This window comes from Streptopelia decaocto (assembly GCF_964273445.1).
Source record: "Streptopelia decaocto genome assembly, chromosome: 3".
Taxonomy (NCBI): domain Eukaryota; kingdom Metazoa; phylum Chordata; class Aves; order Columbiformes; family Columbidae; genus Streptopelia; species Streptopelia decaocto.
In genome coordinates, this window is record NC_138656.1 from 42,447,234 (window position 1) to 42,470,856 (window position 23,623).

The following is a 23,623-nucleotide window of genomic DNA, read 5'->3' on the forward strand; positions in this document are numbered from 1 at the left end:
GTTTGTTTGGTTAAACTATCAAATAATCTTTTGTTCAAATCCATTTGGAACACAAGCATATCATTATCATATCATTCTTTTCAGTGCTTTGAAACGTCTCAAGTTTTTCATAGCATAAGCAGCATCTTCAGACAGAATTGTGGCACATTTTTAAAATTGAGGAAAGTTATCCCAACTGAATAATTTAAACAAGGCTCCTAAGCATTATCTGAAGCTTTTAGTTGAAAAAAGAAGTCAAGAGAAAGATTTAATCTAATATATTTTCAAGTACAAAACAGGTGTCAAGGACATTCTTTTTACTAAATTATTTTACCCTCTAATAACAAATATATTATTGATTGCTTCCTTTTTTTTTTTTTGGTCTTAAAATTCTGCGCACCCGAATGTGCTTTTGTTCTTGCACTAAACTCATGAAATCTGGAACAAGTCTTTCATATATCTGTGACTAAAAAAGTCTTAATTGAGAAGCTTCTTAATTCAAGTTAATTATTACTTTTTTTTTTTTTTTAAGCTATACTTATGTAGAAGCTAAATGTTCAGACTTCTCTTGGAACATATCAAAAAAGTCTGACTAAAATTAATGAACTTGCACCATTTGCAGTATTAAACTATAATGCTAAGTAGTTTGAATATTTGGTTAAACCTTACAGAAAAATTGAAGTCTGGTAGCTATGCCAGTGATTGACATCCCAAAAGATCTTATGTTCAGAGAGATAAACACCAGGAACAGGCATTCAAAGTATCTTTCCTTTATGTGGTTTTTCAGCAATACAGAACAAGAGAAGACCTACAGAAGGAATCGTAAAGAATTGGCATTATTTCTAGCGAGACTGATCAGTAGTTCACGAGTGATTGATTAAATAAAACATTTTATAGAGTGATATGCTGTAATGATAGAAAGAATACAGAATTCCATTCTTAGATCTGGAAGTAGCACAGAAACATCAAATGCCTACTCTCCCTTCAGTAAGATATGCATTAGCCCCATTCTGCAGACTTGGAAGTTGGTACGTGCCTGCTGGTTTGCATTGTTGTGCAGGAAGTCTGTGACCAAATTAGGAACAGAATTGGAATTCAGTGGTTTTTATTCAATGTGGTAGGGAAAACACAAAACAACAAAAACAAACCATGAAATACTGTATTTTTTCTGGATTGGCTGTTTTGAGTAGGAAGTGCCATAATTACAGTTTCAATGTTTGAAAATGACCCTACTCAGTAAATTTCTGATAGAGAATGAAGTTGTTCTTCGATAACAGTTAGGATAGACTGAGTTTTAAATCTTTTTCTTTGAAATCTCTCTCATTCTCTGACTAGAGTTAAAATATTTTTATAATTCTGTATCCATGAACTTGGTGTAGTTCCAAAACCAAAACAAGTAGTGGTGTTACTAATTCCATACAAATTAACTTTATACAGATCAGTAAAAATAATGAAAATCTATTTTGCATTTAAAACAATTACATTAAATAAAGGAAGTATCAGCTGTGTGGTTACTGAATTGAACCTTTTTTTTGGGTCACTTGATCCTTTGTGATGTTAGAAGCTATAAATCCTTTCTATATAGCTCGTTTTTAAACAGAGAAGAAAATCAGCTTTTGCACCTTTTCTCATTTTTAAGAACTTTAAATAAGCTAAGCATTGAATTGTTCTGACTGAATAATTTGAAATAAAGTAAATATCCCCTTTGCACCTGTAGAGAACATTAAAGCTGTCAGAAGTTGGTTTAATAATTGGACGTCTGTCCACTGGATTCTGGTAACTTCCAGTTTCAGGGGGTGGGAGGAAGAGAGAAGGAAAAGAGGAAATGCCACAATTATATGCTGTATAAATATTTGCTTACAAGACTGGTGAGGTGTTACTTGGAACTTTCTGTAGATTTTCAATTGAAACTTGAAATAGGTTTCATAACGAGAAGCTCCCTGTGCCCCCCCCCCCCTTTTTTAATTTAGAAAGGTTCTGCTTGAGCATGATGTTCCTACAGTAATTTTTATTTGTGGGCAAAATGTTGATAATATTAAACCATTTTCTGTTAGAAATTTCAAAATTATTAGTTTTGCCTTTCTCTGAAATGTACAACAGTAACAAAAGCCAAAATCTGATTTTTCATCCAGAAGAAAATTTGTCCTGAGCACACTCTTGGGCTTTCATGCAATAGCCTTTTTATATGAAAAACATCACTGCCCTTCATTCTATGTTGTAGTTTATAAATCTCCAGAAAAATTCTTTCTCTTTCCCACTGCAGTGTTCTCGTTTCTGGGAGATGGAAGATGGGGCAATGGATTTCCTTTTTTTTTTCTTTTTTTTTTCTTTTTTTTTTTTTTAACTTTTAAAAAGTTATCTTCTGGGCTTCAGTCTTTGTTTCAGATGTTGCATTTGTCTCTGAGAAGTTATGTGCCTCATTAACAAGGTTGTACAAGGGCTTTCTCATCATGGTTGCTCTGAAAATACATGAAGAATGTATTTGAAATCAACTATATGTATATTATCTACCAAACTGAGTGCATTAAATGTACTATAGTAATAGTTTTTTTACTGAAGATGTTATTTACTGTAAAGTTGAGTGCCTTCCTAATCACAGCAGGTTGACCTGTAAGCAGAATCTTGCACTCTTAATTACACTCAGTAATATTGTTTAGTAAGAGATTGATTCTGTAGTGTGTGAGCAGATCTCTCTCTTTACATGAGAGAGAACTACAATGTATTGAGTATTGTCCAGGCACGGGTGAGGAGCGAGTTGAGAGTCTGTGGGTGAGAATTAAGGGGCAGGGTGGCAGCAGTGATACTGTTGTGGGTGTCTATTACAGGCCACCAGATCAGGGTGAGGAAGTTGATGAGACCTTCTACAGGCAGCTGAGAGCAGCCTCACAGTCACAGGCCCTGGTTGTGGTGGGGGATTTTAACTTCCCTGATGTTTGCTGGAAGGGCTACTCAGCCAGCCAGCCACAGTCCAGGAGGTTCCTCCAGTGCCTTGATGATAACTTTCGGATGCAAATGGTGGAGGAGCCGACTAGGAGAGGAGAACTGCTGACCTCATCCTCACTAACAAGGAGGGTCTGGTTGAAGTGGTAAAGGTTGAGGGCTGCCTTGGTTGCAGCAACCATGAAATAGTGGAGTTCAGGATCTTGTGTGGCAGGAACAGAATAGCAAGCAGAATTGCAACCCTGGACTTCAGCAGGGCAAACTTTGGCCTTTTCAGACAATTGCTAGGGAAAATCCCATGGGCAAGGCTGCTTGAAGGTAAAGGGGCCCAACATAGTTGATTAGTGTTCAGGGACTGTTTCTACCAGGTTCAAGATCAGAGCATCCTGACACATAGGAAGTCAAGGAAGGGAGCCTGGAGACCTGCGTGGTTAAACAGGGAACTGTTGGGTAAGTTCAAGTGGAAGAGGAGAGTTTATAGATCATGGAAGGAGGGGCTGGCCACTTGAGAAGAATATAAGGCTGTTGTCAGAGGATGTAGGGAGGCAACTAGGAAAGCTAAGGCCTCCTTAGAATTACACCTGGCGAGAGGGGTCAAGGACAATAGAAAGAGCTTTTCCAAATACATGGCAGATAAAACTAACACCAGAGGCAGTGTAGGCCCACTGATGAACGAGGTGGGTGCCCTGGTGACAGAAGATACAGAGAAGGCAGAGTTACTGAATGCCTTCTTTGTCTCTGTCTACTCTGCTGAAGGCTGTCCTGAGGAGCCCCGTACCGCTGAGGCCCCAGAGGAAGACAGGACAATGGAAGAGTTTGCCTCAGCTGATGAGGACTGGGTTAGGAAGCAATTAGGTAATCTGGACATGCATAAATCCATGGGTCCAGATGGGATGCACCCACGGGTGCTGAGGGAGCTGGCTGAGGTCATTGCTGGACCACACTCCATCATCTTTGCCAAGCCTTGGGAAATGGGAGAGGTGCCTGAAGACTGGAGGAAAGCAAATGTCAGCCCAGTCTTCAAAAAGGGCAAGAAGGAGGACCTGGATAACTATAGACTGGTCAGCCTCACCTCCATCCCTGGGAAAGTGATGGAACAACTTATCCTTGATGCCATTTCAAAGCATATCAAGGATAAGAGGGTCATTAGGGGCAGTCAATGTGGCTTCACCAAGGGGAAGTCATGTTTGACCAACCTCATCACCTTTTATGAGGACATAACGAGGTGGACAGATGATGGCAGAGCAGTGGATGTGGTCTACCTTGACTTCAGTAAAGCATTTGACACAGTCTCCCACAGCATCCTTATAGCTAAACTGAGGGAGTGCAGTCTGGACGATCGGGTAGTGAGGTGAACTGCGAACTGGCTTAAGGAAAGAAGCCAGAGAGTCGTGGCCAATGGGTCGGAGTCGAGTTGGAGGCCTGTATCTAGTGGAGTGCCTCAGGGGTTGATACTGGGACCAGTACTATTCAATATATTCATCAACAACTTAGATGAGGGAATAGAGTGTACTATCAGCAAGTTTGCTGATGACACCAAGCTGGGAGAAGCGGCTGACATGCCAGAAGGCGAGACCTGGACAGGCTGGAGAGTTGGGCAGGGAAAAATTTAATGAAATATAACAAGGGAAAATGTAGAGTATTGCATCTGGGTAGGAACAACCCCAGGTTCCAGTATAAGTTGGGGAATGACCTCTTGGAGAGCAGTGTAGGGGAAAGGGACCTGGGGGTCCTGCTGGACAGGGACAGCAGGATGACCATGAGCCAGCACTGTGCCCTTGTGGCCAGGAAGGCCAATGGCATCCTGGGGTGTATTAGAAGGGGGGTGGTCAGTAGGTCAAGAAAGGTTCTCCTTCTCCTCTGCTCTGCATCCTGGGGTGTATTAGAAGGGGGGTGGTCAGTAGGTCAAGAAAGGTTCTCCTTCTCCTCTGCTCTGCCCTGATGAGACCACACCTGGAATATTGTGTCCAGTTCTGGGCCCCTCAGTTCAAGAAAGACAGGGAACTGCTGGAGAGAGTTCAGCGCAGGGCAACAAAGATGATTAAGGGAGTGGAGCATCTCCCTTATGAGGAAAGGCTGAGGGAGCTGGGTCTCTTTAGCTTGGAGGAGACTGAGGGGTGACCTCATTCATATTTACAAATACATAAAGGGTGAGTGTCACAAGGATGGAGCCAGGCTCTTCTTGGTGACAGCCAACAGTAGGACAAGGGATAATGGGTTCAAACTGGAACACAAGAGGTTCCAATTAAATTTAAGAAGAAACTTCTCAGTGAGGATATCAGAACACTGGAACAGGCTGCCCAGGGGGGTTGTGGAGTCTCCTACTCTGGAGTAATTCAAAACCCACCTGGATACATTCCTGTGTAACCTCATCTAAGTGTTCCTGTTCTGGCAGGGGGATTGTACTAGATGATCTTTTGAGGTCCCTTCCAATCCCTAACATTCTGTGATTCTGTGAACTTACTGCAGTTTGAAAATACTTAAGGTAATAATCTTAAAGTTAAATATCTTGGTAATTGGGCAGAAAGTTTTTAATGTCTTCTTTGTGGTTTTGTTTGTTGTTTTGTGTGTGTTCTGGTGTTGTTGTGTTTGTTTTTTTCCCTCACCTGTTTTCAGGAAAACAGTTCTTCGGAACTTGTCTGGGACATGTTGGATTTACCTGTTTTCCAAAAAATAATGTTATTTTTGAAAAGGAAGTATTTTCAACCATTCATTACCCCAGACTGTCTGAAACCCTGTTGGGATGACTTTGAGGTGGCTGCTAATTCTGCAGAATGGAATGGGAGTTTCTTACTGGCTATGTGAAACTTTTGCCCATCACTACCATAGATTGATTTTGGTTGGAAGAGGACATCAAGATCATCAAGTCCAACCATTAACCCAGCACCAGCAAGTCCACCACTAGAAGACTTAAGGATCTGGCTGGGTTTCGGGTTGAAGTAGTGGGGTATCACTGATGTTTTTCCCACTAATTTGTGAGATTGAAGATGACTTAGATTGGAATAGTCAAGTATGTATGTGATGGTTCTGCTTGCAAACTGCGTGCTTCCATGTTAAATTATGGAAGATGTTGAAACCATGAGAAAACATGTCCTTTGGAAGATAACTTCATATTACTGTAGATGGCAGAAAAAAAGTTTTGCCACTGTTCCTTTTTTAATATGAATAAGAAAAAAAGATGTTGAGGCTCATGAATTTTCTTTTTTAAACTCAATAATAAATTTGATGCCTGGCAGTGAGAAGGGGGAGAAGATATTGAATCTTGAATAAGCTTCTTTTGAACCTTGGTTTTCAAAAATTAAGAGATGTTAAATTACCATTTAAAACCTAAAACCAGATCTTCTTTTCAGTAGTGTGTGTGGGTTTTTTTGTTCTTTTTTCTGCTTCTTGAAAATGTTTCACTAGTTTCTTGACTTCAGAGTCTTGTAGAGTAGGTAAACACCAAATTTTGTATGTTTTATACAAGCTGAAATCCTTGCTTTTCAATCTTTGTATCAATGTGAGACAAAAGGAAGGTACAGACCGAGTTTTCTCTTTGTGTATTAATCTGAAAGTGGTCCTGCAGGCTTTCCTACTAAGCATGTCTGCTGTGTTTCTAGATTGAATGTGTAATCTTGTTTTCATGTGGTTTACTTGGAACATCCTGTGTGTGGTGCAGAGGAATACAGACCAGGAGACAGAATTAACATATTCAACAGAGACTGTATTATACGTGCTTGTAGGCACAAGGCAACGTAAAGCAATTTTATCAGCTGCTGTACGGTATTACAGACTTTACAAAGGAATTAGAATATCCTAGTGCAGCACAGTTGAAAGAGGAGGTGTGAGGATGATTTCATCCCACGTAGATGGAAAATATCTAAATGTCTGGAAAAACTGGAAAACTGACCTCTTTAACAGTCTTAAAAGGTATGTGAAAGCACGATGCTACCGTTTTAGATTGCAATGCTAAAATGTTTATTCCAAAGTGCTCCAGAGGGTTGTGTGTGTTTCCTCCCTCACACTTGGAAGACCAGAACTATTAATACTGATGTAAATGTCCAGATTCAGAAGATGTGCAGGTTGTTTTATGATGTGGGCATCTAGCCATTTATCAGTCCTTCCAAGTATAATCAGCTCAAAGGCTGGAGCAGAACTCTTCCAGCAGCCCACTTTGCCTGCCAAAGAAAATTCAGCCACTGAATTGGTGGAAATTGCTGACTGGTCACCTAGAGACTGCTCCTTATTTAAGTGGTAAACCAGCTTTTCAGCTGCGGCAGCCTGTGCTGTGCATAGAAAACCCCGTCTGTGTACAGCAGTTGTGAATTGAGATAGCAAAGAAACTACTCATCCTATTTCCATTAATAAAACAAAATTAAGTAGTAATAGTAGTAGCATGGCAGTTGCCCGTTAGTTTGGGTTTCCTGACAGAAGGTGCAAAACGGCAGGGAATCCTTTTCTTTTTATCCCTTTTTGCTCACCCAAGAGAATACCAGAAATCATTACAGTTGGTTTTTGACTGTTGATTTAGGACACAGAACCTAACGAGCACTTGAGTGCTGTTCCGGCGGAGCGGCAGCCCCAGCGGCAGTCAGCAGCGCGGCCGGCCGGGCGGAACCGCCTCGCAGGCGCCTGCGGCCGTTTGCCGGTACAGCCTGGGACGGGGTCCGCCCGGCGCCGCTCAGGTTTCTCCGGGCGAGGCGGGCTCAGCGAAGTGCGGGTTGGAAACAGCACCAGGCGGACGCCGGGAGTCGGCACGGCTGCAGCAGCGGCTGGCTGCCGGGAAGCTCTCCGAGCAGCTTTACCCGGCAATCGCCTTAAAGGGACAAATTTAGTTTAACGGCAATCCGCGCTTAATCTGCCGGAGTCCCGGGCACCTTCGCGGGGGAAGGGAGGGAGGGAGGGAGGCCGGCCACAGGCAGACAACCCTGGGTGCTGGGTCGGGCAGCCAGAAACTTCTGGCAGCTTCCCGGCTTGGGCTCCTCCTCTTAAAGCGGCAGGGCCCGCCGAGGGGTGGCCGCACCAGCCCTGCACCTGTACCCTGCGGCGTAGGGAAAGGCTCCCGGAGAAACGCTGGTGCCCGTCAGCTCTTCTGCCGTCCCCAAGGTGCTAAACAAAATTCCTTGGGCTTGGTTTTCCTCTGGCAGCCTTAGTGAAGCTAGAGCATTGAAGTGGCTGGCTGCAGTTCGTTGGGGAGCTGCTTAAACCAATGGTAACATTCAGCTTTCAGTACTCAGCACGCCACTTAAGCAAATGCTGAGGAACCTCTCGGTCTTGCCTCAGTCTTTTTCCAAAACAGCCGTTCTGTGCCCCCAGCCTGGCTGCAGCCTCACACACCGGGGGGGAGGTGGTATGAGGCCTCAGATACAGCCCTCCACCAGTTTCCATTTGGAGAAGGATGCCTGTCTTCCGTTGTCATCTAGCAGAACCTGTCCCCCTTCTGGTAGCCTGGCCTCAGTCATTAATACAAACAAAACAGAGATCCCTCATGTAAGCGCCTGGTTGGTGGGTGGTTTCAATGAGGACTGTAAATACCAGTCTACTGACAATAGTAAAAAGAAAAAGCAAACCTAGATGTTACCGTCAGCTTCACCTTTCCATTTCCTCTTCTTTGTCTTTTAAAAGGCATTCAGACGAGGTTCTTAGGGACATGGTTTAGTGCTAGAGTTAGATTATGGTTGGACTCGATGATCCTGAGGGTCTTTTCCAGCCGAAAAGATCCTGTGATTCTGTGATCTGTGAACTGAAAGGTGTATGGAGAGACTATGGAGGCACAGAGACATAAAAAGAGAGGGAAGATCTGGGATGTGTGGTGAAGCTGCTCTGAATGAAAAAAGTTCATGATCTCATTATAAATGAATGATGACACCTGTTAGGCATACTTTTCAGTTTTCCTCTCAAGGAAAAGTTTATTGATGGTTTTATGATACAGTGCTGAAAAGGTGATTCTTATCTACAAAGTACAAGAGATTATGTTCAGATATAAAATGTAAATGCAAATTCAGATTACTTTGTGTTTTAAAATAAAGTAGAGGCTGAAGCTGAGCCTGCAGCCCAGAGACCACAGATAGCAACATATGAGACTAGTAGAATAGCTGAAAATGAAGTCTTAAATAATTTTAAGTAGTTCAGTACTTTTTATTGTAGACTAGTCCAACGTTGTGTCTCCTCCTTCCTCTTAAACACCATTGCAGTGCTTCTTGTTAAGATAATTTCAATATGCTTGTAATACTTTTCCAAGATTCTGAATCATATTCTCAGATTTTAGCCGCATTTTAACATACTGTTTTGTTTGTTTGCTTGTTTGTTTGTTTGTTTGGTAACCGGCACTGAAAAGCAAAGAAAGAATAAATCCTGCCAGACCATTTCAAAATTAAATAAGCAAAGATATATTAACTTTCAGTGTAAAGATGTCTATTAAATGACATAAGCACAAAGCAGAGAAGGCATAACAGAAAGGTAAAAATAGCTGTATACTTATTTTTAATCTCTATCTAGTTTTGGTGGAATTGAATAAAACCTGCATGAGAACAGGTGACTCATTTAAAGTTGGTGAAAATGGCAAAGTAGTGGTAAGGATTATCTGAAATTAATGCCAGACTTTGATCATTACTGTTTACTTTTGTAGTTTGCATTCTCTATGATGCATCATATCTTGCTAATCGTTTTAACCAACGACTTTCAGCTGATACTACCAGTAGGCATGGGGGAAGCATTCTGAAAATCTCAGTTAAGTGATTTTGGAGAAAAAGCCCACATAATTTGTGTTTCAGTGGAATAATGAAATTGCAGAAAATTTTCCTATGTGTATCCACTGAAGATTTCACATGGTTATTTTAAAATGTCTAATGAGTCATAGTGGTAATTTAAGAAATGCATTTCATTGGTATAAATTTTCCTCTCAAAAGCCACTCTAGTAACTGTGTTTTTAGTAGACATACAGTGGTAAGCAAATGGTACGTATGTGTACTATTAATTGAAATTACTCTATTTACAATGGTAAATATTAACTAATTCCAGTGAAAGGAGTTAGCTATTGTAAAAGGAACTTCGGGGGGATTGAAATTAACATACGTGGTAGTAACAGAAATAAATTCTTACAGATGTTTGTTCTTCAAATGAATATTCTTTTTGGATGAACCCTATAAAAATAAGCCAGAGTAGTGGTAAGGTATTCGCTAATATTGGTGATTATGCTCTTAATAAGTGTTTTAAACCCTGTTTTAAAGTTTAATTGTTGACTTGCCTGTTCCTCTGCTGTAAACTTCCAAACAAAGACCAGAGCTTCCGATTGTCTTGGTTCCCACCATTGTAGAACTTTTTTTTTTTTGGTTAATGTTCAGTAGTAGTGAAGAAAAAGCATTCTTTATTTTCTGTGAGTTAACATTATGAGTTGGTCTTTGAGATAATTTATTTGACTGTATAGGGAAGTATAGACTGATACTGACACAACCAGCTCTTGAAGTGTTTATAGAATTCTGACTATGTGCATCTGTGTGGACTCACCTGGGATCTCTCTGCCTTGTTAAAGTAATCTCAATACTCCATTATATCTTTAAAGTTTAGAAGATCAACTGACACGGAATACTATCATCATTGTAGTAGTTTCTTCACTAAAGAGCTGGAAAGAGCAGGAGGGATGTCTCCCCTCTTAGAGCTTTACTGACTTTGCAGCAGAATACTTCAGTACTTGCCCCTGTTCAGATTTATATTTTGCAAAACAGCCACTACTTAGTACACTCTACTGAGAGTACTAAGCAAAACTCAGTTTATCACCGAGTCCCTGTTTCAGCATAATTTCAAGTGGAGAAAAGCGTTGCAGCCTGCCTTGAAGGCAAGTACATTTACACTGTTAGACAAGCAAGAAGGGAATGAATTTCAGAATCCCAACACTCTTAATAGATAGCTCATTAGTTGAGTTTTATTAAGTCTGGAATACAAATGGGTATATGTTCATGGATATACCGCTAACAGAGTAGTATATCCTACTACGCTGCATGCAGTTATGCATCATGCATGCGGGGAGAGAGAGGGAGGAATTAATTAGAGCATTCGTGCTTCTGATGATCCTAAGTGCAGATTGATAACAGTTTTCTGGTACTCTGAAATATATTCTGTTACTTGAAAATGAGAGCCAGGCTTGAACAGGGTCAAGGTAAAAGCATCATTAATAGGGAGTTAACACTGTAGCATCTCATGTCTCTCAATTTCAAGTTCTGCAGAACTTAAATTTCTGAAAATCATGCATTGAAACACTTGGGTACATATTCGCATGCCTTTACTTCTGATGTATTGGAGTTGGAAACAGCCAATGGAAATTACCTGATGCTGGATGCAAGCACATCAGCATCAAATAGTAACTCTGAGATCTGTGGAGGAGATTATATTCTACCCACAGAGAGCCTGGATGTGCCAGAGTTGCCTCTTGTAAACTGTGTCTGAATCCTCAGGGTGCGGAAACATGATGTGGACTGAGACAAGGGCTTAGATTCTCTTCGCAGCTCTTATTTGGGTCTGCATGGAGGTGTGCAGGTCTTGGAATCATGCCTCTCTCCTGTTGCTTGTCACCTTCTACCTTCTCTCTTCTGACCAGCGTTCTATGAATTGATAGTGAGGTGGTTCGGTCATTTAGAATCTCCTCCTCCATATTACACTAGGAGAGGTTGTGTGAGAGAAGGTAGACCTCCTTTGAAGGAACAGAGCCTTCATGAGCTCACTCTGCATACTAATTGGACCCATGTTGTCCTCCTACCTTCAAACCCATTTAGTTCCCTCTTCTATTTCTTTTTGCCCTGTTTAGGTGTCACCTGTTCCTCTGTGGCTCGTTACAGAACCTTGTCTTTTTTGGAGCGTTTCACCTTCATTGTGTATTTATCCTTTATCTGACTGTACTCTGCCCTTGGGGCTGCTCTCCTGGTGAGCACCCACCTATTTATTTACTTTGTTCAAAAGTGAAAAAGCAAGTCTCTTCAGAGTTCTAGTTACTAATGAAAAATGAGCTGTAATTTTTTGAGGGAAATAAACACCTGTGTATTCAAGAGATTCAGGTCTTGAGGCAGTTAAAGGAGAAAGCAGAACACTTGTTTGGCCTTCACCATTGCAGCAGAACTGGTCATCTGCTGTGTCTTCAGATGGTGCAGAGGTTGGAGGCTTATGTAGTGCTTGTTGCAGACAGCTGTGGTATCAGTTTATTATATTTATGGTAGTCATTTTATGAGCTTGGTATTGTGTTCTGTGTTTCTGCTGCTATGATATACATATGCTGTCAGGTTAAGTTTTATTGGGCTGTTGTGTAACACTCTGTCCACAAAAGCTGGTGAGACCATGACAGCTATATTGCCGGTGGCCAGTAATTAAAAAATAGTTGTTTCTCTTTCTGTTCCAGGCCATTGATGAGCCTCCCTATCTCACAGTGGGCACTGATGTGAGTGCAAAGTATAGAGGAGCCTTCTGTGAAGCCAAGATCAAGACAGCAAAAAGACTTGTCAAAGTCAAGGTATGTGGTTTTTCTGCAAACACTTCTTGGAGGTAAAAAAATCATCAATGTTAAATAGCACAATGTGAAACTTCTTTATAGTCTCAAGACAGCTGAGAGACTGTCCTTTCTTTGAAGTAGTAATTGATCAAAATATGACAAATGTAGGCTTATGTATTGGAGTATGTTATCAGAAAGTAGATTTAATATGGTTTATTTTATTTCAGTAGGACAGGTCACTGCCATTTAGCAGTGGCAACTAGATAATGCTTCAGGAATGGGATGGAACCCTGCTGTCTTCCAAGAAAGACTTGGCATATTGAGTCCTGCAGAATAGCAAGCAAGGGATCTCATCTAATCTTTATGATGACTAGTTAATGACTGAATGAATCAATGTGAGCCATGTGCAGTACAAATAAAAATTGTAGAGAGGGAATACAAGATCCTTGTACATTTAAAGTATCATTTCTAGAAATAAAAAGAATGATGTTTGGGTTTGGTTTTATTATATAGTAAGTTGATACTGCAAAATGGCCTTATATTTCCATTTGGATAGTATTGCCCTCAAAGCTTCTAATCTGGGAGCAGGTACTATTTTTTTGCTCTACCTTTTAACTTCATACAGAAATATAACAGAGCAAGGATCAAAAGCACTTAGGAAAAATAAATTAGATTGGTCTGCAACAGAGTTATAGTGGCAGAATATTTTTCTTATATCTACTGTAAATATAAGTGTGGATTGTGAGTGGCGATAACCTATTAAAGAGCCTCCATTGTAAACTGTCATGCATTGTTTGAATCTGCTCTCATGCTATGGCTGATTTTTGCCTATAGTATGTATGAGCAAGAGAGCAGGCCATCTCCAAAAGTCCTGTTGGGAAGGACTATTGTCACTTATTTGATAACAATGTTAACTATAATTAGAAGTTTTTACTCTTACATCTGATATCTTTAACAACCTTTAGAGTAAATTAGTGATCTTTTAATTTCATTAGTCATAACTCTTCACAGCATGAGCTGGTCTATGCTTTACAGCACCATTGAGTTAAGTGACTAAATATGGGGGTATTTAAGCTGTTAAGTATCAGTATTTAAGTACAGTAATTGTGTTGTGCCTAGATCAGTGAAGTCTTAACTCCTTTCTGCTCTTTAGAGGGCTTTCAGCTCCCCGTCTTAGATGGCCACTTGCACTTATTCATTGATAAATATGTTCTTATGGGTTTATTACTTGCAGTTTGGTGACTGCAATAATTTGATCTTGAAATGAAATGAAATAGAATTTTTACTGTGTTTGTGGAGGCTGTGCCTAAAGCCCCGTGGATTCAAGTTTGTGCGTGTGTGTCTTTGCTGTTAATGTATAGATTAGGGCAGTTAAGCATCAGTACTGTTGGTGCTTTGTAAAGTAATGTGATTTGTGGTGGAGATTTTTTTGTGTGTGTGAGTGCAGTAACAATATCCATTTACATTGTCTTTCTTCCACCTGTAACATGTATCAGTGACATCTTGATTTGCTCTAAAAATCTTTTCAGTGATTTGTGGCACATGCAGACTTTCCCCAGCTTTAGTTCTAACCAGGGTTGTTATTAATCAGATGTACTTTGTGTGGAATTTTGGTAGTTTAGCTTCTGCATTTATTTTCCACTTGTTTAACAATTTTTTCTGGCCCCAATATATTTTATGCCATAGTCTCTTAGAACTGCTAGAGGAAAATGAAAGTCAGTTCACTTCATAACATCAATCTTAGTTTGAAGCTTTCATTTAAGTTTCATAACTAGATGCTCTGTTGAGAAAGGAGGATGTCAACATAATTTTTTCAATATGGAGTATGTAATCTACAGGCAAGTAAATTACATTTAGTTGCGTCTCCTTTTATTTGTTTTCTCCTTCTCTTTAATTCTGCTTCCTAGAATATTTTGAGAGATATCTTCATAACAGCTTTTTAATCAACAGTGTATTTTAAGAACTTTTCAATTTAATGCCAGTGCTATTTATTATTTCAGTATCAATAGGTACCGTATTTCACAGTTTACCAGTCTTTGGCAGGTTCTGTACATGGTACAGAATTTTACATTAACAATGTAACTGCATTTCACACTTTGTCATGGGAAGCAGTAAAACTTAAGATTTGCCTGGACTTGTGAAAAATGTTGAAGGCAGTACAAATTTGACTGAAAGGCAAGACTTTCAGTGTTAGAAGAATGGTAGTCTACTTCATAGAGAGAGCTATTTAAGCCAGTTTATTTTGATGGTATATACTAAAACAATTAGCATAATCATCCACACCCACTTGCGTTTGGGCACCCACCACAGAAGTTTCAGAATAAACTGTTTTCTGTGTAGGTCTTTGTTGAACAGAAACTAATGAAGCATCTGCTGTATAGAGACTACCAGGACTGTCTTTTCCGGATGGTGAAATAGAGATTCCAACTGAATCTAAACAGGTTGATGATGTGATGAATGTCTTAGTCTTTTTCCTGAGACAGACAGAAAGGATCCATACTGACAAATACTACAGGAATGAAACCCCACACTAACAAATGCTGACATCACTTTTTTCAGCTTAAAGAAAGACCAGTGGTGTCGCATTGAGTTTGGAGTTTGAATATTTCTGCTAATAGCCAGTATTTTTTTAGTATGTGTGAGTATCTCATGAAGTAAAACCTGTTGGGATCAAAAACCTTGTCCTCAAAAAGTCAAAGCCCCAAGGCATCTTTAAAAAAAAACCCAAACAAAACAACATTCTGGAATACACAAGAACAATTTGCTTTATTTACCTTTCATCATAGAACGCTGGCTCATGGTTTTGAATAGAATCCCTTTTTACTGTAAAATACATCTAAGATAATTACAGATAGCAAATAAAATCAGATGTGTCTAAATCAGAATTGTTATATTGAATATTTCACAGGACTACAGGTTTGAGATTACATCTGAAGGAAACTTTTGATTTCTAGATAAATCCCCCAAAAGAGAGGAATAAATACCTCTGTCTGTCAAGCTGAAGTTCAGAAGGGTATAGTCTTTGCTTAGTTAATTCCTAGCTTGAATCCTTTGGCTGTCAGGTTACAAAGTATGATTTTGTCTGTCTAGTGGACAGAAAGTATTTGCCATAAGAAGGTGGGATGATACAGCTCTGCAAAGACCATTTTTTCACAACAGGATGTATTGCTGTGGTTCTAACAGAAGCTGGGCAAGATGACTATTTCATGAAGTAGCACCTGGAAGGCAGTAAAGCATTTTGGCACATTTGTTTTCTAATTAACCAGTCAAGGTAGGCTCTCATTAGTCCTGGTTGTAGGTGCTGTTCTCAACTGTTTGCTTCTTTCAAGATTTTTCAAAACTCCTTAAACTCTCTTCCTGGGAAGGCTGAGTAGGAGAATTGGTGTTAGAGGACACTGTTGTTCTGAAGGAAAATTTGCTATTGCTATGGAGAAACTCAACAATAGTGAGAACAGAACTTTGTGTACAATCACAACCCAGGTCCTCAGATTTAATGTAGGATTGTTGTAGTTGAGAGTTAGTATTACACAGCTGAATCTCATGTTACATTCTTACTTATTGTGAATACAAAATTAAACATTGTATACCCAGTGAGTGTGTTCTGGTGAATATTAGAACATGATTTGTGTCTGTTAATAAAATGTACTTATGTACATAAAATGTAATGCCAGAATTTTCTCAGTTTCCCTGAATTTTAAAACCAGAGTGGAAATACAACTTCGGGTGTAATTAATAGGAGGATTCTGTGATTTTCAGTTTGACCAAGTTGATTTTGAGTAAAATGAATGGTGGGTATCTGTAGCATCTTTGAATTTCCAGACTTTTTTTTTTTTTTTAATTTCCAGACCTTTTTTTTTTTTTTTTTTTCCCCTGAGGACAGCATGTGTAGGATGACATGGGAAAATATCTTGGAAATACGTACAAGATTTACTTACTCTAGTTTTGAAATAATAAAAAGTTAGCTGCCTGTATTCTTGCTTCCAGTTAACTAGCAACATGTAGAGCTAGGCTGATGTTAAATGAAAGTCTATTCGGGTTGTTCATTTTGTTGAGGTGACAGCTGTGTCCTGTACTCTTTTTGTGCGAGTCTTTCAACCATGAGTGAGGGAAATGAACTTTTATCAGCAAAAGCAAAAGAGAACATGATATGAGGTTAGATATAGGTGCTAGACCAGTTTGATTTCAGATCATTGAAATATAAATGTTTCTTAACAAATATTTATGCTCATAACTCTTGAATCTTTCTCCTTTCTTGATGTGGTACTAGCACAGTACAATTAATATCATTAAGAGAACTTCACAGATCATTTTGAGCCTTTAAACATTGTTGGTAAATTATTGTTTGTCACTTCCTTTAGAGTTAATGATGCTATTCTGAAAAATAAAAAATAGTTTAGAAGTTTTGACCACCAAGAAATTGTCTCCTCATATTTCTAAAATACATGAATGAAACGCTGTTTTCAGCAAGGTGGAAGGCTATGGGGATTAACTGTAAAATGAGAGTGAAGAGAAGGGCTATTGACATTTGCATGTGCTTATACTGCTCAATTGTATCAAGTGATTGTCAGTTGAATTATATTTTTTAGGTAACTTTCAGACATGATTCTTCAACAGTGGAAGTGCAGGATGACCACATAAAGGGTCCCTTAAAGGTAAGAAATTTGTTTTATATTTTGCTAACACTTTGAAAAGCTTTCTTTTTCAGTATTTGACATAAATGTCTATATGCAGTATGGGGTGAAACTGGAAGGTTCAATTTATTACACAAGCCACATAGGATCATGAGGCATAAAAGTTAATGCTGCAAAGCTAGAGTTAGTATAGTCTACATGTTAACTTCTTCCTTTGTAATTAAAGGGGATGCAGCCTACAGGCTGATGCAAGCCTCTTTCTTCTTTTTGGCCTTAAAGCCAGAAAGAGTTTGGTTGGCTCTGATTTTTAGTCGCTGTTGCTTTGGAAAACTCAGCTGAAGCATTTGATGGCAAGCTCTTATACAAGAGAATGACATCACTCAAATTGGTTCTCGTTCCCCACCTGCTGGCAGGAAATAATCAGCTCAGTTAGTTGACTTATTTTAGAAGAATGAAAAAGAGTTTTGAGAGATACAGATATATTCAAGTGAAACTGGAAAAGTATGGTATATATAAGGTGGGAATAGGTTAGGAATTAACTCTCTTTGCTATGAAGACAGGCTGAGGGCGTTGGGGTTGTTCAGTCTGGAGAAGAAAAGGCTTCAGGGAGACCTTATAGCAGCCTTCCAGTACCTAAAGGTCACCTCCAAGAAAGATGGAGAGGGGCTTTTTACAAGTGCATGTAGTGACAGGACAAGAGATATAATGATTTCAAACAGGAAGAAGGAAGGTTTAGATTATATAGAAAAAATAAATTCTTCACCACGAAGACTGGGAGGCTGGTTAGGGCTTTGAGCAACCTGCCCATGTTGGAATGGTTAGAACTAGATGATCTTTAATGGTCTCTTCCACTCCAAACCATTTTATGATTCTATAAATACAAAAGTGTTAACTTCATTGCCTGTTGTGGAAGCTCTCCAGTGCTAAGTGGCTTTTGTATTTTAGGTGGGAACTGTTGTGGAAGTAAAGAATCCAGATGGAACTTACCAGGAAGCAGTAATCAACAAATTAACAGATGCAAGTTGGTACACTGTAGGTAAGAGAAAGAGTTATGTGTTTGAATAAAACTTATGACTTAAACCTGTGACCTGGACATGTCTTAAAGATCGTAAGAGATATTTTTTTAGATGTTTAGGTATTCGAAGTTTGTATTAAAAACCAAACAAAATCCCTCGGACACATCCACAACTTCCACACAAACCAAAACAAACCAAACACACACACAAAAACCCCTACCTAAACTTCTTATTTTGGGTTTTTATAAGAAAATGTACCCATCACAAAGTGAAATTGGGACCCCAAATAAAACCTAGTGAATTGCTCTGTAATTGGTAACTGCTTCTTAGATACTGTTAAATATTCTGAAGCAAAGTATGCTGTCGTACTTCCTTAAAAAAAGGGAAACAAGTGCCTTTAAAACACAAGTTGCAATAATTTTTCCCTACTCTGACTTAGCCCTGATAACAGCTGCAGTAAAAACAGACATAGATTTTTTCCAAAGAAGTCTTTTCTTGTTTGTTTCACATATTTTCTAATGGGACGTTTCAGACTTCAGATGATATATCCACATGCCCACAAGCAAATACAGCATTTTTTTTTTCCTTTAAATTTTTTTAAAGGCTTTATACTCTTTTAGTAGTAGATCAATCTGTCTTGGGCAAAACTGATCAACTGTAGAAGGATAATGTATATTCCATCTGTGCACTGGTAGTCTTAAAGGTATTACAGGAAATTTATTGATTCTTGAGAAACTACATATTCTTTTCCTTGGCAGATAACTGGGACATGGGAAGATGAAGACCAGGTCTTGAAAGAACCTCAGCAAGACTTAGTTGTTTTGAGATGTTAAGGGTTGTTATTGAGGAAGTGATGTTAAACAACTAGGGAAAGACTAACTTTGCCTCACCATAGTCCTTTTAGAAAGGAGTAGAGCTGTAAGTTTAAATAAGACCTTCCAGATAAGTGCTGCCGAAAATTTATCTGTTTTCTTGTTGGAGAAGTAGAATGTATGAGTAGAGGAGAGACCAGGTTAGGATGGGGTGAAGTGTGAGGTACAAAGACAAGGCTTAACGTTATAGATGGTGTTTTGTAATTAATATAGCAGTGGATCAGATATGAGAACTCTTAAGAGCTAAATGGTATAGCTGGTGTTGGAACTATGTTTTATGTACATGTTTATGCTACTGAGAAAGCATGAGGTTAGCAGTTCAGCAAGAAGAATAAGAATCTGTGCAGATTAAATTTTGAAGGTGTCATGGAGTTGCAGTCTGTAAACCAAAAGAGATGTTTGTCAAAAATGCTGAACTTGAGAAGTAGGAAGAGGTGTAAGAGTTGAGACTGAAAACCATATTTTGTAGATAAAAGTAGACAAAAGCATGTTGACCTTCCAGAATCAGTAAAAATAGCACAGCTGCTGGCTGTGTAATGTACTTTGAGAAGTGACTCTAGCAGTGGATGATTAGAATAATCTTTGTCAGAAGAGTTAGTGGAATGAGACTGAAATAATCTTTACAGGCAGTGACGACTTTGTAGATCTCAGTGAAAGTCCTATTTCAAGTGATAGTTGCCGTTTTCAGAATGCGATTTCACAATTAGCACACATCTTAGCCAGCAGTTAAGTGGTGTTGTTCTAGCACTTGTTGAGAAGTATCTAATTGCTTGAACTGTTAATGATTTTGTGAATAAAATTACTATGATTTGGTCAGAAACTTTGTGAAGGGACAGATCTGAAGTAGTACCTTGCCAGAAGTTGTTACTTATGACCGTTTATGCTACTATAGCAGTAGCACGTAGAATTTAGAGGAATAACCATTTTGGAGCTTCTTGAGAGCACTTTTAAACACTAAAGTATGGGCAAGGTTGCTTTAAGAGATCTGTGTCTGTCTTATATTCATACCATGTTGTCTGAACAGAAATTGTTCATCAATTTGTTCATGTCTTTTTTTGGTGCTACTACTTTCTTACCAAAGGAAGATAGGAGCTAAACTAAACTAAAAAAAAACAACAACCCACCAAAAGCGCACAACAAAACAAACAAACTAACCCCCCCAGACACCTCAAAACTTCAACTGGCATAGCTTTTGAAAATTGGACTACCACAGTTACATAAATACATGGAGTGTCCTTAGTTTTTGCCTGTCCTATGAAAATGCCTGAAAAATCTCAAGGTATTACAATCCTGGTAACTAGATACTGTTTCATCATGCATATAAATGTATCTTTAGAAAGTTCAAGTGATATTCTTCACATTTAACTCTGTGTTTACTGTGAGGAAAAAAAAAACAACATGGGATTGTTTGCTTTACTAAAAATGCAGAATTTGGCATGTTCAAAAGTAGTCTGATCCCCTTCCAGCCTTTTTTTGTCATTACATTGCTTTTTCTCAGAATTCCAACTGGTTTTATTTGCATTAAGTTGCCTTTAAGTTGCCTCTTTTTTCCTTTTCCTTGCAATTTCAGAATAGGTGTTTTAAATGCATTACACTACTGTACGTCTGCTAAATATATTGTTTAGAAGATGTTCTTTTCGATTACAGTGTCGTATGCATTACCATATGTGCTGTTCTGGCCACACAAGTCTTTCAGGGAGGTGAATCTTTTCCTTTAGTGTATTCATGTTACGGAACAAGATTAAGAATCCCTCTGGCAGGGAAGAGGCCACAAGCAGATTACCACATAGGATACATAATGTGACTACCTGCCCAGCTCTAAATAGGTTTACTTCTGTTGTAGTCAGCTTATCCCTTGAAGTTAATAGATTTTTTTTTTTTTTAATCTCTCATTATGCAAGGAGACTGTTATGTTAATTAACGCAAACTAAATTAGGAACGTGCTGCCTTCACTTAACCATGGGAGGGCTTAATTATGTGTTGACCATTTGAGATGCAGCCCCAAATCTGTGTGTTTTCTTGTGCAGTTCTTGCTCTTGATACTTTTCAGTAAATTTTGTAGTGACAAATGTGCATCTATAACTGATATGTTATCACTGAACAGTACTTAGCAGTTACTGTAGTATAAAACGCAGACTGGGGAATGGTAGTTGCAAGGGGAATTTTGTTAATCATTAGTACTGAATTTTGTATGGGGATGAAAAATTCACAGAACTAGGTAAAAGTTACTTTCATATCAAATAAATACTAATCAAGAATATTTATGTACCTTGTTGCTTTTGTATGTTTTTAGTTATCTTAGTAAAAGTCAAAAATAAGAGTATAGTGTCCACTATTTGAAAGCCAAATGTGGCTGAAAATTAATCTCTTTAATCTTGCCAGGCATCTTTTGTCAGTTGACAGCCATTCTCCTAAGACTGTTACTTTGACTATTGTTTGGGAACATGGTTACATGTTCTTAGTTTTCTAACACGTGATTTAATTCTAATGAGACTGACAGAATTGGGCTTGGCAGTACTGTTGATGGATAGAAGATCTGAATGAAGGCGAAAGAAACATACTAAGAAATTGCTGCAATTTTTGACTTTTAATGTAATATTTTAATCTGATCTTGGGAGTGTTTCCATGCTCACAAACGTCTTCAAGATCACTGCAGTGTGGAGACAAGAATATAATTGTTATCCCTGTTGGGGAGGGGGTCAGTTCTTGTCTCGCTGGATGGTACAAACATAACCCAAGAGTTAAAACTTGTCACCAAGTTGTCATCAGTTAGAAGATTTGGCAAAATGTTACTTTTTATATGACCAATTTTATCAGCTTCTGAAGATCCCGCCTTGAATGTGTGCAGTGCATTTTAGGACTGAAAAGGATAAAGTACGTACCTGAAGGGAACTGTATTATATGAACTTGTTTCCAGTTAAACCAGTGATAGCAGAGGTGGCAGAAAGTCTAGAAACCAGGAACTCCCCAGTTTTCTCTCCAGAGCTGTTTTTTTTGATTGCCTGCATTTTGACAGTTGTCATTTTCCTTAGGCTGATACAGCTCTTGTTTTCTAGCGCAAATGAATGTCAGTAATGAAAGATGTTGAACTTTGATATAACATTAAACTGTGACTTTTTTCTCAAAATAGCCATCTATGTTTCTCCATAGTAATCATAGCTTCTGTTTGAATATTGTGCAAGTTCTGGAATAAAGTTCTGTAAAAATTGAAAAGGCTTGAAGAATGGCTTCTCAGTCCTAGCTTGCATTACTTTTTAATTTTGTGTCGTGATCCATGAATTGTCTGCTCAACTACTCATTACTTAAGATTACATTTAACATGTGCAAGCATGGAGTAGCTGTGGTGAGACAGCAGTTTATCTAGCCATGCAGCAGTATCCAGGTGCAGCTTTTTTTTTTACGGAGACTGGCTACAGAAATATATATCTAGTTCTTTCTGACATGTAAATCAATCACTTGACTAATATACTGATCTAAAAAAAATATATATATATATATATATAAAAAATCTTTTTTTTCTTTTTTTTTCTTGCCTCACTTCTTCTTACCTGGTGACAGTATTTGATGATGGTGATGAGAAGACTCTTCGACGCTCTTCCCTGTGCTTAAAAGGAGAAAGACATTTTGCTGAAAGCGAGGTAATTGAATAATTTTTGTATGATAACTTTTTATTTAGAAAAAATTGAAAGTGATATTTTTATTACCTCAGTCTTCAGTATGTTATGTACATCCATGCTACTAAACATGTGGATTATGTAAAATACAGTCCACAGGGTCTGACTTACTCTTTCTTTAAATCGAGAAATACAATTAAATTTCACCAAATCGTTTAAGTTAAGAAACAAAATCAACATTTTGTATTTTTCACTTTTATATTATTAATGGTCCACAGATTGTAGATCACACAAAAAAAACTATGATCACAAAACTACTTTACTTTATATAAAAAACTATCTGTAAGTATTAAGTGGAAAAAAAAAATCTAAATATAGTAGGTGAAAAAAATAATGTACATCTTTGGACATAATTAAGTTCTACTGGATTTTAGGTAGATGATAAAATGTAATTTGTATTAGCTGATAAACTTGAAAGATCCGTTCTTTTATTTTAAACGGCATATTATAAGTTGCTGTTACCCATTAATTTTAAGACAGTTATCAATATTTTGAAGCTGGTTCATGTCTTAAAGGTGACTTGCATATTAAAGCATGCAGACAATTGTAGAAATTTCAAGCAGTTGAAATTTCAGAATTAAGGTTATTCCTTCTTATTATGTAAGACAATCTGGATCAATGGGCACGTTTATGTAAACATGTTAACTTATTAGAAAGCTATTGAAAATAGTGTGGTTTTTTTTTTCTCTCTCTACATAAATATGCTGATCATACTGCCTGCCTGCTGCATTCTTGTGAAGGTTCAGGTACCTTCTAGAATGCTAAGTCAGGATTAAACACATGTAAAGAAGGGGGCCTAACTAGATTCCTAAATCTGGATTCAGATATAAGTGCCATAATTTTAAGGATTGTGGTGTTCCTTTGATTAGCTCTTTGTTGTTAATGATCAGCACTCCTGAAAATTAGATCGCTTCTATTCCATAAATATTATTTTAAGATGGTTTCAATAGTATTACTTTATAGCAAGCAGGTTGAAAACTTTAGTCTCTATATATTGCTTTGCAACCCATTTGGCTGAACAAGAGTGATTTCAGATTATTTTGTCAGATTCAAATAA

At 38.3% G+C, this 23,623-nt stretch overlaps 1 protein-coding gene across 5 annotated transcripts in view; it reads left to right on the forward strand.

Annotated features, from left to right (window-relative positions):
• The window catches only part of ARID4B (AT-rich interaction domain 4B), a 93,251-nt gene that overhangs the window by 21,805 nt on the left and 47,823 nt on the right, over window positions 1-23,623 (forward strand). For all 5 annotated transcript variants that reach the window (XM_082048502.1, XM_082048506.1, XM_082048505.1 and 2 more), the window contains exons 3-6: window positions 12,284-12,394; window positions 16,960-17,025; window positions 17,950-18,040; window positions 22,451-22,530. In XM_082048502.1, coding sequence (XP_081904628.1) covers window positions 12,284-12,394; window positions 16,960-17,025; window positions 17,950-18,040; window positions 22,451-22,530 — 348 coding nt within the window. The remainder of the gene's footprint in view (window positions 1-12,283; window positions 12,395-16,959; window positions 17,026-17,949; window positions 18,041-22,450; window positions 22,531-23,623) is intronic.